The sequence below is a fragment of the Cariama cristata genome, unplaced genomic scaffold (assembly GCF_000690535.1).
Source record: "Cariama cristata isolate BGI_N322 unplaced genomic scaffold, ASM69053v1 scaffold22629, whole genome shotgun sequence".
NCBI lineage: Eukaryota > Metazoa > Chordata > Aves > Cariamiformes > Cariamidae > Cariama > Cariama cristata.
Window position 1 is genome coordinate 70625 of NW_009634403.1, and position 20224 is coordinate 90848.

At 35.9% G+C, this 20224-nt stretch overlaps 1 protein-coding gene across 1 annotated transcript in view; it reads right to left on the minus strand.

Annotated features, from left to right (window-relative positions):
• The window catches only part of ARMC4 (armadillo repeat containing 4), an 87254-nt gene that overhangs the window by 52870 nt on the left and 14160 nt on the right, over nt 1–20224 (minus strand). The window contains exons 9-12 of the mRNA XM_009707150.1: nt 2875–3021; nt 2371–2580; nt 1975–2211; nt 490–600 (exon numbers count right to left, since the gene is read on the minus strand). Of these exons, the coding sequence (XP_009705452.1) occupies nt 490–600; nt 1975–2211; nt 2371–2580; nt 2875–3021 (705 nt within the window). The remainder of the gene's footprint in view (nt 1–489; nt 601–1974; nt 2212–2370; nt 2581–2874; nt 3022–20224) is intronic.

A 20224-nucleotide genomic window follows, 5' to 3' on the forward strand; every position in this document is an offset into this window, starting at 1 on the left:
TAAAATGTGTAAAATAATGTCTTCAAAAGCTAGGTGTATTATGTTGTAACTAGTAAAAGCTAATACAGAAGAAAACATATTTTATTAAGGTATCTGAATGTACTAACAACTCACTAAGAGAGTTTGACAGTAAACCGCTACTCTATATGCAGCAGTACTTATACTGTCATATTGTCCATCTTGCAGGCAACCACACATAAAAAAACCAAAGCAGCTCTTTGCACAGTACGCCCCACCTCACTCCATTGGTTACCTGCGCATTTTAGGGCTTGCACAGAAGAAGAGCAAGTAGGAACTTAATTACAATACTAAATATGCAGCTAAAATATTCTTAAAAGAATTATCCAAAGACCATCAACATTTTTATAAAGTCATTTCTTTCTTACACGTTAGAGAAACAGTAAAACTAAGAAACATTAAAACTGACAAACACCTAAAACCAAAGGGCTAATCCTGGCTCTGATCTACTGATTATAATAATATAATTACCTTAAATATGGCACTTGCACAATGCATCTGAAGCTCCTCATGTTCACTACTCAGATTTTTCACAAGGTTCTCAATCATTCCTTCTGTTCTTATTGCAAGTCTGTAACTTGGCTAAAAAGATAAACTGCATCTTTTAAATCCTGTATATTAACAGTTAATAACACTAGTCACAATAACAATACAGTACCACCATTCTAGGCTTTGATACTGAGAAGTCTTGTACTTTATTTTAAGCATAAGTCATCTGCATTGCCTTGAAAATACTATTGATGTTCTCAAAGTTAATCAAATACATACATTCTCTGCAGTGCTCTTCAAATCACCTGTAAAAGCAGGTGCTGCAATGCCTATTTTGTAGCCACCTGGCTTAAACATAATTCAGAATATTCTGAAAGGTTTCCAGACTCCCTGCTCAGAGTCAAGGAAGAAAATGATGCTTCAGAATGGGATCAAGAAGTACCCATTCACTTTATCGAGAGACAGCAGCCAAAACAACAGACCTATTCCTAGAACAAGGTTAGAAAAACATGTTCTGAGAATTAAAAAATTTTTGTCATCTTTTCTTCCAAATTTTAACCTACAGACATTGTAACAGGGAACCATTATTCAAAAGGGGAAACATCTGTATAAGAGATGTATTTAGATGTATTTTCAAATTTGGCCAGGTAAGAAATCCTCAAAAACTTCACCTTTTCAATATAGACTTACTGAAGCTAGAATCTGCCCAGTTGCTGTCTCGTGGAGGACACATAAACTTGTGTAGTTCAAGAAGCTAATTTTGAAAATACAAAGTGTTTATAACATAAAATCTTTTGAATAATCATTGTCTTCCATGTCTCAAATTCACCAAGCTAACATGTAAATTTTTGACCTTAAGTGCAATGCACCTTAATTTCAAATATGATTCCACAAATGGAGAAATAACCATTCATCTTATATGGCAATGGCAAAAAACACTTGTATTCAAATTTAAAAACAGAATATACTCAAAGTTGTGAAATCTGCCAAGGAAATCTGTAGAAAAATCACATATATTCCTTTCTTCTTTTTGCAATCAATCAGACACTATCTTATGCAATTCACAAGGACATTGTAAACCACTCTTCCCTGCACTGCATTGGATCTTCTTGGCCACACCTATAGGTTAGCTTTGTAGAATTTAAATGTACCAATTAACCAGAATATAGCATCTTAAGTTGCCAAATTTGTCAAGTATGATGGAAAAAAATGAGAAAAATATTAAACTGATTATGGATTTCATTTCTATGTATTTTCTTTCACAAACTACTCCTAGCCTTTTAAATAAAAAATATATGGTCTCTACATCATTACAAGCTGTGAACCTCTCAAAAATATTTTGACCACACAAAGCATCTACTTCCTGATGGGATAAGTGCCCTGGTTCTAAGTGACAGTCAAATGTAATGCTTCCTTTTAGTAGCCAATTGTTTCAATGATTAGAAATAACTTAGCTATATTACTTACCTCTGAGGCACATTCTTGTAGTGTCCCCACTACTGGGGTTAACATGTTTGCATGTGAACATTTCAGCCATCTGGCTAATAACGGAATGCCACCAGCTTTACGGATTGCTTCTTTATTTTTGGTGCTTTTGCTGCAGCTCCAGAGTGCCAAAGCCCCACAGCGTGCTATTTCAGTATCTTTTGTTTGGTATGGTGTTAAACTGGTTGATCCCACTGAAACATATTCCAACAGCCCAACCTAAAAAAATCCGTTTTTTAAATTACTGACAGGGAAGTTTGATATTATACTGATTTTTAACGATGGTAAACACTACCACAAGAATCATGTATACAACACAATGTATTTTTTGACAAAAATATGCATATGACAAGGGTACAAATTTTAATGTCTGCTTACCAATCTCTTGATACCTCCATGCCGCCTTACTGTCCTTCGTGCTTGTCCAAATCTAGCAACATTAGCAATTGTTTCAGCTGCCAAACATTTTAAATCTTTATCTGGAGAGTCCAATATTTTCACCATGATCTGTAAGCCCCCAAGATCTGCAATCGCATGTCTGATCAGTGTATTTTGACTAATTTCCCTCAGGACTTTTAATGAACCAATCTAAATAATGGAAGATAACAGAAGTTAAAACATTAATTACATATACATAAACAGAATAATTATTTAAAATGCTGGTTTATCTAAAACATTTTATCTTTTCAATTGAATCAGAAGAAAAGAAGCAAAGTGAAAGTCAAAGAAATCTATTTTTTCTAAAAAATCATTGAAATCGAGAAAATACAGAAATGAGAAAAGACAGAAATCCATTTTCTTTATACCATATAACTTTGAAAATTGAAAAAATATTCTAATAGAAAAGGCTTATTCACTGCTTTATTCGACAAAGCTACTTACCTGACATTTAATTTCTTCTGTATCGAGTAAATTAACTAACACTTCAAGACATCCAATGTCTCTGATGGCCAGCTGACAAGTTTCTTGAGCCAAATTGAAATCTCTCATTGAACACAATGCAATTACAGTAGCTGTTGGATTACCTCCCTAAAATAAAGCAAATAATTAACAAATGTGTAAAGTGCGTTTAATATAAAACTTAATCTCTTCCACTAGTACTATTACAACGACTACTAAAGAAGAAACACTTTACATTATTTTGATTCTATGGTGTTAAATAATGTAGACATAGTAAGAAATGGAATTATTGATAAAGTCTGCAAATGGTATAAAGATTGAAGTGAGAGTGAATAGCACAGGTGACAAATGACTAATATGGCTTGCTGTAAATGGACTAGTAAATTAGGCAATCAAGTACTGTGAGTTTTATATGAGTGTTTGCAGGCAGTAAAAGAACACACAGTGAAGATACAGATATTTCAGAGAAGTTACCCACTTTCTCTGCATTGGTATTCACTCTGGAAGAAACCAAAGAGATTCCAACAGGAATCTTCCATTGTGGACATTTCAGAGGATTTTTCTGAAACTGAGGCCACTGCAGAAAGCTTTTATAAAAAAACCCTGACATTGTAAACAATAACAAATTGCCATTATTAGATAATATTCAATTGAGTTATAAAGGAAACAGGGTAAAACAGTTGAGTCAGTAGAAGTGGTTTGTATCCTCTCACTTCAAACTGCCCTGTTACCAATGTCCTGGGAAAGAACAAATGTTATGTTAATTTTGAAAAGAGTTCAAGGATTATCCAAGGCCTTTTAGCCAAAGATCTGTGCTGTACAAACTGGTAGACTGTAATAAAGAACAGATTTAGCAGACATCTGTCTAAATACGATATTCTCGCAACAATATTATATACTTAGAGTCATCATGGATCTGTTAAGGGAAGTCCTACCTTACAAAACTCACCAAGTTTGCGGCAATGGTAATCTAGCTGATATGTCTAACTGGATGCCATAAGGATTTTGACAAAAGTCCCTCCCTGACAGCTTTTAAAGAAACTAAGCCACTACATTATAAGAGGAAAAGTCATTGCATGGATTGAAAAAAATGGCTAAAGAATAGGAAACTGAGGATAGGAGCAAAAATTCAGCTCAATAAAGGGATGTGATTTAGTGAGTTCCATGGATCTGTGTTGAAGTTATGCAACGCAACATACTCATAAACACCCTGAAAAATAGAAGGACTAGTTAGTGACAAAGTTTGCTGATGATATTATAATTCAAGGCCAGTTGTGACAAACTGCTAAAAAACTTTAAGAGGGCAATAAAACAGCAAATGCGAAAATGAGAAGTGATGCACACCAGAAAAAACAATCCTAACTCCACAGATGAAATGATAGCTTTTCAGCTGACCATTAAAAATTAGAAATGATATCTTGAGGTTAGGGTAGATGGCAATCAAAAAACAAATGGAATAGCAGAACTTATTCGGAAAAAACAGTAAACAGAGAATGTCACTATACCACAGTATAAACCCATGGTTCACATACACCTTAAAAACTTCATGCAGTACTGCAGGCGCAGTTTCAGGAAGGTTACTATAGCACTGGAAAATTTTCAGAGGAGAGCAGCAAAGATAATCCAAGGGTTTTTTTAGTATAGAAGAGGGATGCCTGAAGGAGTTAGATAGAGGTCTACAATGTTAGGAATGGCATTGAGCATGATAGATGGGGATTGGCTGTCGAATGTCTCTTTTAATAAAGATACAATCTCTTTTAATAATGAGGTATAATAGGATTCAGGTTAAAAATAAATAAAGGAGTTGGTTCTTCAAATGAGGTAACTGACTAGTGGAACTAGTTGTGAAAGGATTCGGTGAAAGTTAAAAGTTTTCATTGAAGGTCAGTAAAAATAATCAATATTCAATTTTCAACTCCTTGAGCTAAAAACAAGTGGCAGCTTGGAAAGTATTAGAAAGCTGTGTGTTTGCCTTGTTCTTACTTTGCCCTGGGCATTCATTTATGGTCCTGGGTCTCTTCTGCCTTGGTAGAATATGAACAGGGTTTCACACTACTATAAGTTATGCAGTCAAGTTTCCCACATTTGTGGAAATCAGAGGTCAGGACATCTGGAGGGCAAAAGATGAGCTTTAACCACAGAAAACTTCCAACCCGATCACTGATCTTTTGATCTGCCCAATACAGTTTCTTTTATGTCTAAATGTAAGGTCATACATTTACGAATAATGAAAGCAGGATATAGCTCAATGTAGGAGTTCTATCCTGGAAACCAGAGCATATAAAAAGACTTGGGATGTTGAATATGAATTTGAGATTACAGTGTAACATTTGATTAAAAGGGTGAATTTTGGGATGTGTAATTGAAAGTACAGGATAGGAACATGGGTATTATGTCTTCTAAGGCACTTGTGAAAGTACTACTACTGAAATTCTGTGTCTAACTTTCCCTTTCACAGTTCTAGAAGGAAAGAGAAAATATGGAGACGATTCAAAGAAGAGAAACAAAAATTATCATAAGCCTGGAAAATAGTTGCATTAAGACAGACATGAGAAGCACTATTCAGCTTATTAAAAATGTAAATTAAGGTATGATTTATTCACAGTGAATAAATAAATCTATGAGGAATAGGAACGTGTTCACAGAGAGCTCTCCAGTCTAGCACAGAGGTCTGATGATCTGAAGTTAAAGGTACTAAAATTTAGATCAGGAGTAAAGTGCAAGTTTTCCATTGTGTAGTTAATTATTCTTTGGAAGAAATTACTTAGAGTCATGGTAAGTCTTCCAGCAGTGGAAATTTTTCAGTCAAGACTGGATGTTTTTCTAAAAGATAAGCTCTATTTCACTCACAGCTACCAGACTAAAAGCAAGAAAAAGATCAAAGAATACACCCTATGGTATGCAGAAAGTTAAAACATATGATAACAATGGATTCTTTTGAACCTGTAATATAGATTTACAATTAATCAAATCAGGGATGAACCCAGATGCACAGAAATTAGGAGGGCTGAGCTACCATGTAGCTGCAACAGAAGCTGGAGGGCATGAGCAATGCCAGCCAGTGCTAATGTGGGAGTTACAACTTAGAGCACCTAGTAAATCAAACCATAGTATCCACCTCCCACATGTCTCTGAATTCCAGCGAAGCTTTGGCTCCCATCCAGATCTGAACTGTGCTGCTCAAGCCCAACTCTTTCAAATGACAGTTTTGAAACTGTAAAGGACTTTGAGCCAACCCTTTCCAGAGGGAAACACTTTGCTAAATTGTGCACATCAGACTGAAATACAGAATATTGAAAAACTGAGTAATGTTTGCCAATATGAAACAAGTAGATCTCACAAAACCAGAACTTTTGCAGCATATTTCTTAAATGTAAACAGAAACAGTAAGACAAATACAGTAAAAAAGTCTTTAAATTTAACATGCTTTTGAATAGATACCATAAATGTAGTAGAGAATTGCAAGTGAGAAAATACACCCAAAAGGAACGGGAGAAAAACACTTTATAAAGTTTCAGATCAGTAACTGACATCAGGCAACTACTTTGCTAATCAATAAAGTGTATATGGATGGCAATTCATAGATAATTTGTACTTAAATTTCTTGTAACAATAGATAACTGCATAGATAACAATTAGATAACAATTGCTTTGTATTATAAAAATTTTGCAACAGGTGTTTAAAGAGAAAACTTGTATTTTTATTATTTTCATAAATGTAAGCAGTATATCACTAACGGGACAAGTGACGGCTCTTTTTTTGAGGACTGCTTCTTCTACAATGAAACTACACTTATACATAACATAGTAATCCATAATTCACCTACCTTGCATGCATAATGGTTGCCATATAACATCTAACATGGACTAGGTTTTTAAAAAATAAACAACTTTTAATTCTCTTATATTAAATAAAAAATAGAACTGTATATAAAGTATATACATGCATTTTATTTTTTCAGCATCAAAAACGTACACACCACTTTAAATGTTTTTACAGTAAAACCACAATAAAATATCTTTCATATGTACTGAAGCATCAGTTCTACAAAATAAGAAATATTACTGATGGTTTCAACAATTATTTTTTGTTTCTTGAAGTTATCATTACAGTGAATCTTGCAGTACTTACAGCACAGATTTTAACATGCATGGAAATAGTTACGTCTCCATTAAGTTAACATAAAATCTGCATCATGTTCTTATACCATTTGAAATCTGATATGTTGGATGCAAAATAAACTACTGGCAGATCAACGATCAATTTTAAGGCTTGAAATTAAACACAGATTTAGTTTAAAATGTGCCTCTCTTCCTATATAGTGGTATAACGTATATATCCACAAATTAAATGAAAATAAAACACTATCACTGCTACACTATCAGTAGAACATCTTCTGTGCAATGTATGTGTAATGTCTCTATTATGATACTCAGAGCTCTCAACTGAGAATTACAGAACTATAAAGAATGTGTAGCAAAGCCTGTCTTTTGCTTTTATTTTTGAGGTGTTTAACAGACCACATTTTTAATACAATAATGCACAGATTGATATAGTTAAAACTTTTAATGTATGTATACAAAGGTAGCTGTTTTAGACGATGATAAGATTGTATATAAATTTGGCATCTGTGAGTCCAACCTTACAAGTTTAGTCACCACTATACTAGAAACATCCTTATTTGGCAATGTTTCTCCAAATATGAGTACATGCATCAGTCCATTCTGAATGCACAACAAGATGGAAGATGCATAAACTTCTGGCTGTATTCAGGACCCTTTTCACTGGCTTGCTTAGTGTCCTATCTTTCTGCATTTAAATATCCTTGGGCCTTCAGAAATTCTTCCTCATGATCTCAGGGAATGCTTGATATTGCCTCCAAAGTATTCAAGTACCTTCTGACACCTTCTGGCAGAAACGCATTCAAATACAGCATGTCTAAGACACACTGCTCAAAGTTCTAGTAAAAGATGTCCTGTAAAATGGCAGGGCAGTTAGATCTAGAAGATCTTTAAAGGTCCCCTCCAACACAAACCATTCTGATTCTATAATCTCAAGTTATGGTGGCTCCTCAACAACAGTAGTGGCAGAAAACAGCTACCCACTTATCTACTGGTGCTAATACTTGGTAAAAATAGTATTGAAGGTCATCCTAGAGCTTCTTAAGTCACAAGTGAGTTCCAGTGGAAGGAAAAAAACAAAATTAGCTGCAGAGACATATTTTAATATTCTTAAGCAGCTCACTTTTTTCTCTGTAAGTTTGTTAAATGAATTTTTACTGTGAAAAGAACTGGCAAACATGACTTTGTTCTTATTTTGCAGCCATTAGCTTATAAAGTAGCTGAAATCCTCTTGATTCCCAACGTAAGTCAGGGCAGTTTGAAGGTTGGGTGCCCAGGATGTTACACAGGTGTAACAATGTTTTTAAATGGCAGTGTATCAAATAGCAATTAAATAAAAGCTAGCAGGAGGCCAGAAATTAATCTGCTGTTGGTTTATAAATTCAGGAAACCAGAAGGCATGATGTAATGGGAAAGAAGGGAAGAGGAAGAGTCACCAGTGCCTTCAAAAAATTACATAATGAGCACAAGAGCAAAACATTGAGGATGAAGAACAGGAAGTGTAGAAAGAGATTAATCAGGTAAAATCATGAGCTCTTCAGTTGGCTGAAACTCTGGAAAAGTACAGAGAGTGAGGACAAGATCAAATAACTAAGAATGAAAATAAAATAATAACACAAGCATATAAAGACACAAACTAAAATACAACCACCAAGGGACACAAAAGTTTTGTTCGATACTTGCGTAATAATCAAGAGGAAAAAACCTTTTAGCTGACAGCAAGCTTTCAACAAATGAAACCAAGAAAGCTAAAAGCATTAATGGGTCTTTTTTATGTATTAGTCTTTACTATGTTCTAGTAATGTATACTTAACGTCAATGATGATGTAGTAAACACTGCTTATGCTAAGGACATAACTAGTCAGTAAGTACTTAGATGTTTTCATACTAGCCAAGCTTAATGGAATCCACTCTATGGTATTGAGAGAATTGGCTGATGCCAAAGACCATGATTAGTTTGAAGAATTGCAGAAAAAAATCTGGTGTTAACAATAGAACACAACATAGATATTACCTATCAATATCACACGGTTGTCAGACAAAAACGCAAACTTCACAGGGAGACCTATAACCAGATTTGTAACCTGTAAGATAGAAGAATTCATCCTTCTTCAGTTTGGCATTGATAGAACCACAGTTTAAAAGTACTACGTTCATTCTAGGTGTCATACTTCAAAAAAGGTACTGACCAACTTGAAGAACATCAGAGGAGGAGAGCAAAATATCTTAAAAGTATGATCTACACAGAAAAATGGAAAGAACTGGAGCTGCTTAATCTAGAGATTAAGAAGGTGGTTTAAAGAACAGCTACAAAGATAATCATCTGTACTCCAGGTCCACTGTGGGTAAGACAAGAAATAATGGGGTTAAATGGCATCAGGGCTGATTTACGCTAGGTATTAGAAAAACTTTTTTAATGGTAAGAATATTTGAATTTTGGAACACATTGCTTACAGCAGTTATGAAATATCCATCACAGGAAAGAAAAGTTACAGAAATATTTGTCTAGAAGACACACAAAGAATTGATGCTGTTTTGGAGGCAAGCAGATGGAGTAAATGACCTCCTGCATTCTGCTCTAACCCTATTATATATTATTTATTTTTTGTGACTTTTTATTACCATGAAATTTTGTAAACATTAAATTTTTTTTATTAGATATCTCCTTCTCCTCTTTAAAAAAAAAGAGGATTGATCCGTAATAGATAATAAGATAACAGGTACAGTTAATAGATAATAAAATATACAGGCTTAAGATTTTAATATCACATGTCCCATCCTAATTAAAACCCTTCCTAGTCAATACAAAGCTTTAAATTTTGAAACTACGATCTCAGTTCAGTAGGCTAGGAAAGAAAGACTCAAAATTTCTCTAGAGTAATCTCTGGAAAGGGTAAGCACCATTAAAGTTTTTGCAGATGATCTGCCAGGAGGCGGAAACATTAGCTTTTCAGATAGTTGAGACTGTACAGGAGCTGTACAGGAGACCTATGGAATATCTAACCTGGTACAGTCCACTTTATGGCATGCATTACCGTATTCCTTTTGCTTGAACCCTCTTACATCACATGTGGCATAATTACACCACTTTGACTGATCTTTCTACAGCAGAAACCTGTATCAAAGTTTAGAATTGTAACAATTGACACTAGAGAAAGGATGGTTTTTGAGAAAGGCATCATACCTGGATTCAGGATACTAGTGGTCCTTGAATCCTCTGACAAAATTCCTGCCTGCTACTGGCCAGATGCCTTGTCCCAGTATCTTTGCTCCCCACTTTCAACTGAAACCTAAAGGCAGTATTGGAGTACAGTAATAAAAGTACTAACAAGACTATAAAGATGACGATTCCAAATGTGTTGCCCCATTTGTAGTAAATCGTACATACACGCATGGAAAAATATAAACATTACAATAAAGTTATAGTGCATTTCAGTTTCCTGAGAGAAAGCAAGATTAAATAAAAAGAAAATTATACAGCTTTTGGCTCACAAACATCTCTATAAATATGGTACCTATTTGGAGTTTATTAATTTATTTAATGTGTATTTGGATTTAGAGTGAATATGACTGAATGCAACCACAAAATGAAATATTCTTTTACTTTGCATGGCAATGTCAAGGATTTTTTTTTTCTGTTTAGACCTATAGCTGAAATTTATTTTGCCATAGTAAAAGTTCATTTTATTTACTGTATTAAGTAAGTCCTGGATAGATACCTTAATGTGCATGTTTTTGACAGTAAGCCTGCGACTGAATAACAGGAAAGAAAATTGCTGTTTGTGGGCAGTTATGTCATTCTTATATATAATAATAATATTTTGATTATGAGTATATATAATCTGAATGGCAATTACAATATACTTGACAAAATTAATAGCAAACATACCAAGTCAATATAATTTTAGAAAATACTAAACAAACAAAATAGTTTTATGTGATATCCAAAAGAAAGTAGGTCAAATTATAGAAACTTTTACTGTTACACCAGAAATTACTCAATTAAAATTCATTAATGGAATGAAAAAACTCCTAGAACAAAAACATTTTTAAAGTGGAATCCCAGCCCAAAATATTGAAATATTGCCACTGTTGTAAAACAAGAAAGCCAACATAAGTAGTAAAGTATGAAACAAAGTTCTTAATTTACACCTTTGTGACTTTTTGATTTTCTGTTGAACTTGACTCTCTCAAATTATGGACCATTTTGTAATTTTCTGCTGGGAAATACGTCAAAAATTAAATAAATTTTTATAAAGTTTAATGAAAGACTAAGTATTGCAGTATAATACGTATCATATGCTTCAGTAAGGCAATTTTTCTATGCTAGTCAACCTCTAAACACTCTGAGTTTTGTTTTGGTTTAAATACTAGTTCCAATTTTTGATTTTAGTTTATAAAACATACAAGCTGCAACTTGTTAAGAGATGAGTTATGGACAAGTGTAACTGAGTTATGGAATAACTCCCTGCCCCACTTTCTGAATTTTCTGACGTTCTTTGGCTACAGCCTGGCAGTATGTAAACCATACAGATTAATATTAGTAAAGCCAGTGGAAAATCACAGGCATCACAAAATCACAAAATCCAAATTGTTCACATTGGACTAAAACCATGCACAGAAGCTGCAGAGTTTTAGTTGCAGCTTAATACCTTGACCCTGACCCTTCACAGCAGCAGAAGTGATACATATGTTATGGTCCAAACATAGTGAGTGAGTTTAAATTGTCACTATATTTTGTGAAATTGAAATGAGTTTCCAAACAAAAGAATAAGTCTATTATTTCCTGATTGAACCAGAAGAGTTTGTTAGGCAACTGCTGATTCCCTCTTGAAAACTCTCCCAAGATATGTATCCATTCTGTTAGCTTTCCTTTTCTGCTTCATAGTAATTGGATTCTACTATAAAGGAGGTTAAGAGTCAATGTAGTTCATGCACAAACATATGAACTTCTACTTGGACTATGAATAGTAGAATGTTTTTCCCAGTAGCTTCTCAAACCTCAAACTTGGAGACAAGTGAAATGCTGACCCCAAAACCACAGAAAACCTGGCCAAGGTAGTATGTAATATCTTAACAGTGCAAGTTTATCTTCTCGTTTGTGAGAGTATTTGTTCCCCGGCTGCATCTGGACAATTTTGCAAAGACAATGGACCACACTCTTTTCAATCCTAGATAAATTTGGAGAGAAAAACAGAACAATTGTAATGTGCACAACAAATCCACAATCTCACTGTGATTTCTAGATCAGATCACTGCAACAGATGTTAATTTGGGACTTAACCTAATCGATCCATCAGAAACTACTGTTGCTGCAAAATGTCACCATTCAAGAGAATGTGTGAGCACTGAGATCATTCTGAGTTTTAGCTCTGGCTTAGGTTTTAGTTACCACAGGCCACCTGTAGTACCTTTGGTAGCCATACCAGAGTTCAGACCTCAGCTCATCCAGCAAAGTGTCTTGAGGTAACCATATTTACAGAGTAAGTCTTAGATTGTCTCCAACTCACACCACAGTCTGCCAGTAACACTCCAGCATGAATGAACTCAGCTTCAGCAACTATCCTAGACTTCCTCTGCCCACCATGACAGACCCTTTTAGCATATGCAAATTGCTTTACTTAATGACCAACCATGACCTTTCACCATTCTCTGTAAGCGAAGCCACCCTCCTTAGTACCATCTTATCTCTCCAGCAGTACACTGCCTTCAGCTCCCACTATCACCAACACAGATAGAGTCCCTGAACAGACAGAAGTCCCTGATTTACCTCAGCATACTTGGTGATAGGGCCATGTTCTTGAAAGTGACAAGCCACACATTTCTTCAGCCTCAACTGAAGAAAGATTGTTTACTTGTTTGTTTGGATCATGACATACTGAATCTTGGTCACTGTCCTGTCCTCTCCCCACTTTCAGAAGAGGTTGCTCTGAAGAACAGAGACTTACACACTTGGTAAGTCACACACAATAGGAGAGTTGTTTCATTCAATGCTCTCCGGTACTGAAATGTAAAGCTTTCTGCATAGCTACATCTGTGGTCAAAATGACAGACAACTCCCTCTAGAAATGGTTTTGGGGTGGGAACTCCATTGTCATAGTAACCGTAATAGCAGTGTGCAACGTTATCATATGTACACTCAGTCTGCCTGGTGAGCATCAGAAACATGGTCAATACCACTCACAGCTTGACAAAACATCTTCAATTGTGACTTTAAAGAAGATATTCATATTCCATCTTGCTGCCTGCTCTAAGTGATAGTAACTATGTATATAAAAAGACTAGTCTCTCCCTAATAACTCAGAGCCTGGAGGATACCATGGACCCAAAGATAGATTACAGCGTGTGCACCACACCCAAGTCTTCAGCATTTCTGTCTTCTTCAGGCATAGAGGACATCAGTGCTGACAGGATACCTGTATTGTTGGTAAGCCTGAATACCGTATACTGTCATGAGTCTATAGTGCCTAGACAAACAATATAATGCCTTCAGCTCTGGCAGGTTGATCAGAGTTATGTTCAGACATTTCATTCTGAGATGATTGATTTTATACAAGTACCTGGATACTGTGTGTCCTGGACAAAGCTGGTTGCAGACTTGAAAACCTCTGCAAGGTCAGTAAAAAGCCCTTTTGACAAGTTTAACGGAATCAGGCCATGGCATTCAGGACTAGCTTTGTTTAGTCTAAAACTGCTGCAGTCCTATACTGTCCTGTTGTAAGTGGCCTACCTCCTTAAATTTAAATATTTGAGTCCAGTTACTGCAAATATTTTTTTATATAGGCTTCCACCTGACATCAGTCTTTATCTACCTTCTTTCCTCCCTTTCTGCCTTCAGTCTGGCTGAAGTCATATGTGATGCTACATGAATCACAAGCCCTTGAGACAAACTTACCCTACAGTAATCCTTCAATGGCCTTCAAAATGTCACTTTGACATAAGCAGTGAACATTTAGGGGTCACGATGTCCTTGAGCTATGCTTCCCTCTCAACTCCATCCCATCCCATAAAGATGCCCTTTATGCTGCCTATGCAATCTCCCTCCTAAAAGATATCAACTAGCTAAAAGATACCAAGTGAACAGAAAATGTTCTTTCAGGAAAACTACCAAATATGGCTAAAATTTGTTTTGCAAGAAGAACAAACAAGCTTTCAGATGTATTATGTACCAGTACAGATAGGTGAGAACAGCTAGGTGGGCTAATATAGACCAAAGTAACTCAGAAGGCTAAGATACAAACTCAAAAGTGATTCTTGGATAAAGAGAACAAAAATGCTGTTTCTGAGAACAGTGAGTAACTTAGATTCACATGATTTTGCAAAGAAAGGACAAATGTATGTTTTAGTGACCAGAATGTAGATAAGTCCTTTGCATCTGTGTAGAAATTACTGGATTTTTTACATTCCTTTTCTGATTGCTCAGACAACATCAATGTCAGTCAGATATCACAAAATCTTCACATGTTGCTGCGTTTTTGGTCAGCTAATTCTTGCAAATTCCTTCCAGATGTTTGTTTACTCTTGCTTTTCTCCAGAATCCAGACAGGCTCTCTCTTTGTTCACCAACATAGTGTCAGAAGAACCATCCTAAAAACGTGAGGATATTTTGCAGCCCACTCGCAGCGGAGCTCCAAAGACAGTGCAGCATATGGTGATAAGAAAGTAAAGAACTGTGCAAAGCCAGTAGGTCTGGTCTGCTGAAACTCTTCTGAAGAACTAGAAGCAAGATAAACCTATAGGGTCCTGATCACACGCATATTGTCTATGTAAACAAAGCTCAAGCACAGTCGCCAAGCTGGCTAGGCCAAGGTTAGAGCATAGGTAACTAGCAGATGCCCATCAATTAATTCTCCTATTAACTGAGGGACTGCCAATTAGCTTCTAAGGCTGTTACCAAAAGGCTGATCTTTACAAAGTACTCCAAGGAAAAAAGGTCAGAAAGCATGCAAACCCCTATTTCTAAATACATAAAGAATCTCAAATAAGAGTAGGTCTTCAAAAGACTACTTCACATTACACTCACTGATGATTTCAAATGTACAAGACTGTGGGGATGGGAGTCATCCGTCTAAATTCACTAAATTCATCTACAGCTATCCTACATTCCTGATAATTAAAACCAAGTCATCTATAGCCATCCTACGTTCCTGTTAACTGAGATCAAGTCAACAATGAAGTTGAAAACATGATCCATCTCACTCTGAATTACATGCTTAAAATATCAGATGAATCACATCCTTAAAGTGCCTGTTTTTTCCACTGATCATAAAGGTAGCCTTGAATGCCCAGCTCAGCTACAAACACCTACTCTGTTTACATTTAGAGCTAGGTGAGATGAATCGCAATCTAGGTATTGATTTTTATGTCTTGGCGCTAGTACAAGAATACAGCTCCCTCCCTCCCTGTGGCCACTTCATCTGAGGAAAATAAAGCATATAAATTTTTTAAAAGAGCATGCAGAAATTAGCAGGAAATGAGGATTGAATGAGAAAGAGAAAATTGTCTATGATTAAATTAGAAAAAAAAAACACCTACACAAACAGTACTACTGTTTTTTAATTTAACATTGATACTTGCAAATCCTGACTGTAGACTTGGAGATGTGACATATACTGCCCATAACACAGATGTACTACTGACCTTGTGTGACAGTGTCAGACCTGCTTAAGCAATTTCGGTTTTGCCTAGCACTTGGCTCACAAAGAGAATGAAAGCCTTAATGTGATTACAGCTATTTTATTTTTATGGATTCAACTCATTTGGGAAACCAGTGGAAGTGAATCTGTGGAGAAAATTTAATGAGGTTGAACTAGGAAGGACCTATACCTACATAGACTCCTGGAGAGCTTGCATGCTGTTGAAGCTTCATAAGCACTGAGCAGACAGAAAAAGCAGCGTCATTTGAAACCAGCCAAAAAAGATTTTGCAAGAAAAACAAAATGATACCAATAGTTTATCAAAAAAATAAAAGACAAATGTTCTCTGAAGAAATAAAACAATCCTAAAAACTGAGCTTAGTGAGACCTTATGAAAAACAAATATAGATGAAGACATGGCTGAAGTACAGGGCTGAAGCACAGGCATGCTTCTGAAATAATTGTATGTATAGTAAGCCGTGGTTAAATTGAGCCTAGATCCAATGTGGAACACTTAAAACCAATAAAGAATGCTGTTCTTACTTCTTAAAACTCTTGGTAGCTTTCAGACACCATCATGTTCTAATTCTTTATGAAAGTCAACAATTTGATTATCTGCTTCATCATTATAAAGCCTTAAGTTAAATTGAGATAGCTGTGGCAATTTGCAATTATTTCAGAGGTAAAGTAGTAATGGTGTCAAAACAGTAGCTCATTAATTTAAATACCTGCTTTTACAATACAATACAATCCTGCAGAAAGAGGAGGATCAAACATCAGTTATTTTACATTCTTTTCCTCAGCCCTTAATTTTTGACATACCATCTCTTCTTTCTTATTTTTTGTTGAATTGTACTTTTTTGCTATTTTTTTCTTTATTTCTATCTTGTCTTTCATCTCATCAGCTACGAAACTCTTAGGAATGGGTGACCCTCAGAACATTAGTTAAACCTCCACTACACAGAAATTCATCAGAGTCGGTGTCAATGGTCAAAAATCAACTGGCTGTTATGAATTTTATGTTTCTTGTGATGAGGAATGATTGTACAGTATTTTGAGGAGAGAGCTATGCCAGTGCTTCAGAGTTGCCAATTATAATAATAATTTGAGAGTTCACCATTTGCCAATATTTCTTACCCAGTAAATTTATCATAAAATATTTCTTTTTCATGATCAGCACTGGTTAGGTTCTTGAAAAATACGTATCTTGACTACAAAATGCAGTTTTCCCATATTTTTATTTATTTTTTTTTCAGTAATCACATTCTTTACTGAAATTTTTAAAAACCCTCTTGGTTAACACTGGAAGATGGGAACAAGAGATGTTCATGAACAGTGGAAAAGAGAGTGATATGAAGGATGACAGGTTAGCCAAACATGTGCCTAGAAACACTAGCAGGTAGCACATGATTATGTCTCATACATTTGGTATTTTCTGAAAAATAACAGTCTACCACTTAGCCAAACTACAGCAAAATTTATTTTTCATCTTGATCTTTCAGTTCAGTTGAATAACCTCCTTCATCTTACGCCACCAGATACTTTCATAAGAGAAAAAATTTATTGTTAGACACTCTACTACTAAGGTCAGGTAAATTATCTGCAAAGTTGGTCAGTCCTGAAAATATGCACTACACAGTGGCAAAATTATTTTATATACAAAAATATTTTATATGCACTTACATGCGCTTATTTTGTATTTAATAGCTAAAATATAATCCCATACAAGTCTTGCTAATATGATATTACAAAGAAAAAATAGTTAACTCTTATCCACAGATTGCGGAAAAAATAATATAATGTGCAATGTATTTCCTACAAAGATTAGATACTTCTACTCCTGCTATTAGATTCTAATATTTACATTTATTCCACATCTAGGGCCAGATTTCAAGATTACAGATAAACTTCTTTGATAATTTTGCAAAAAAAATAATTTCTAAGTTGGTTATATATCTGACCAAATTCATATTCTGTGTTAATCATCTAAATATCCAACTATAGTTGTAAAGTTCTACGCACCACTAACTCTTCCTGGGAAAATGGAAGCACAGTCAAGAAACAGAGATTTAGTTCCTCAAAATTTGTATTTGCAGTTCTCTGTGCAGTTTGCTGTTCAGGAATATCCATAAACACCAGAGACTTTTTCTATGACTACCACAAAACTTTTGAGCACTATTACAGTGTGCAAAATAAGTAAACAAGCAATTGGTACTTTAGTGGGTACCCTGCAACACTGATACTATTTTTTCTTGTCTTACAAAATTTAAAATTACTTTTTGGTCTAGTTTCACTTTACATGAGTTAGTATTTGCAGACCCATTTTATTCCTTAGGCTAATACGTTCATGTCTCTTTCGAGGCTCTGCATTTTACAATGAAACAGATTTGCTTTTCTGCTAATTCCAAAATACAATCAATTTCTTACTCCATGCATAGTTTATGAAGCTGATTTAAATTTTTATAATGAGTACTAGCATAATCTTAATAATTTGGAACATTTCCAATTACCATTATAACTTAAGCAAGCTATAGTTTTCCATTATGCAGTTAAAAAATACTGCATCTATCCTCTATTTCATAAGAATTTTGAGAAAGATCTATAAGCCACATCAATGTCTTTGCAAGGACCATAAATTTATAATTGGTTTATATAAAAGAGTTGCCATATACACCACCTGTTAAACCACAGGAAGGCTGAGACTGCTACACAATTTTCATTTGCACAAGAAAGTAATAATTTATTCTGAAAGGCTAGATGTTTTCTATCACAAAATTTTATGAGGAAGTTATCTATTTTTCAGGTATCTAAAACCTTAGACCTCAGGTATGAAAAGTCTCATCTTACAGATAAACTGTGACTGACTTTATATTAAAGCATAGTAGGGAAGTGTGCAAGCAGTTGTCGACTGCCTCCTTCTTCCTCTCCAAGTAGAGAAATGTCCCATTGCAAACCTTGCATATAGAGTGCAAAGGAACTCCATGCACACCCGCAGCTGTCATTTAAGATTTGATCCTCAAATGTTCTGAAATAGGCTCCCTGCTTCTGTAATAGTTTGGACCTTCCCTGTCCATATTCCTATCCTTCATGCATACATGGATTTCCTGCACCCTGGTTTGCCCCAAGCCCCTAAATTCCAATCTCCAGATGTCCCCCTGTCTTCCTGGGGAAAAACTATCCCATACTGTTTATCAACAATATCTACATGAACCTCTCATTTCAGATTCTGCTTCTTAGCTCCTGGCAGAACCTTCCTGCATCATTTCACTGTCTGTTTGATGTTCTGCATTTCTAACCTGTACCTTTCTTCCCCAAGAATGCTAGTGCCCTCCACGTTCAAAGAGCTTAGCTGGGGATCCACTGTTCCTTCCTGCAAGCCAATACACAGTTGCGTTTCCCTAACTGATAGATTTGAGCTTCCTGAGAAGAGGAAATAAACTCTGCCTGCGGTGCAGCAGCCACATTACATCCTCCTGGTTCAGCTCTGCTCACATTGCAAAGGGGAAGTGGAAGTGGTGGGCAGTAGGTCTTGCCCAGTCAGTAGTCACTGCAACATGTGCACTGTAAGAACTAAACCCATAGCTTTGATCTTATAAGCCTTTAATTTCCTTGACCCAATTGCCTAGAAATAAGGACTTTTAGAGGGAACTGGAGAGAAAAAAAAGGGAACAAGCAAAGACCAGAGTATTGCTGCATATTCCTGCCTCCCTGGTCTGTCTGCCATCTTTATGTAATGTAAGCCCAACACAGAGAGGCCTCCTGTCAGCTACAGAAACATTGCTTGAACACGGCAGTCTTCCAAAGATTCTGCCAAAATGCAGCTGTGGAGCAGACCTAAATACGCCCCGTGTACCCTGCAGTTCTTTCAAACTTTTCCTTGTCCAGTGAATGAGATTTCAGAGTCATTTGACAGATACCCTCCCTTCCCAGCCACCCACTGCTATGCAGCACCAAGGCACATGGGCACCTGGGAGCTGGTGTTCAAGGCCATACTCAGGGCACACCCTCCCTAGCTCCTGTGCAGTACCGTAGCCTTTCCCCAGCTCCTTGACCTGCCACAAGATGCAAACAGCTGGGGAGAGACAGCAGGTCTCTCCACCTGTGATTCCAAAGTAGAAAAGAAACACAATGCTGTTCTAGGAATGAGTTCATTCGAATTACGTAGAATGACTTTCCAGGTAAGCAACTGAAGGAAGAATTCTGTAACTGACATGGTCTTGCGGAATTCTATCCAGAGCTCACCCTGGCATAGGTGTATATATAAATCACACCCTTAGAGGGAACCAAAACGAAGCAGCACAAGGGCTTATTCTGGAGATTGCAGTTATTCCTGGTGCAGTCACCAGCCCCAATTCACCTCCCAACATCTTCATTTTATCTTAAAACTGGCAATAATCAGTGCTCAACAGCAGGCAGCACAAAGCACTGTGCCCAGCTCTCACCTTTATTCTCCTTTTTTTTTCAGTGAACAGCCCTAGCTCTGCTGCAAAGAAGATTCTGTGTTTCTACCTGATGGTGCCCATTTCTAGTAAAAAGATCATTGTAAAATGTGACCGCTTCACCATATTCCTAAA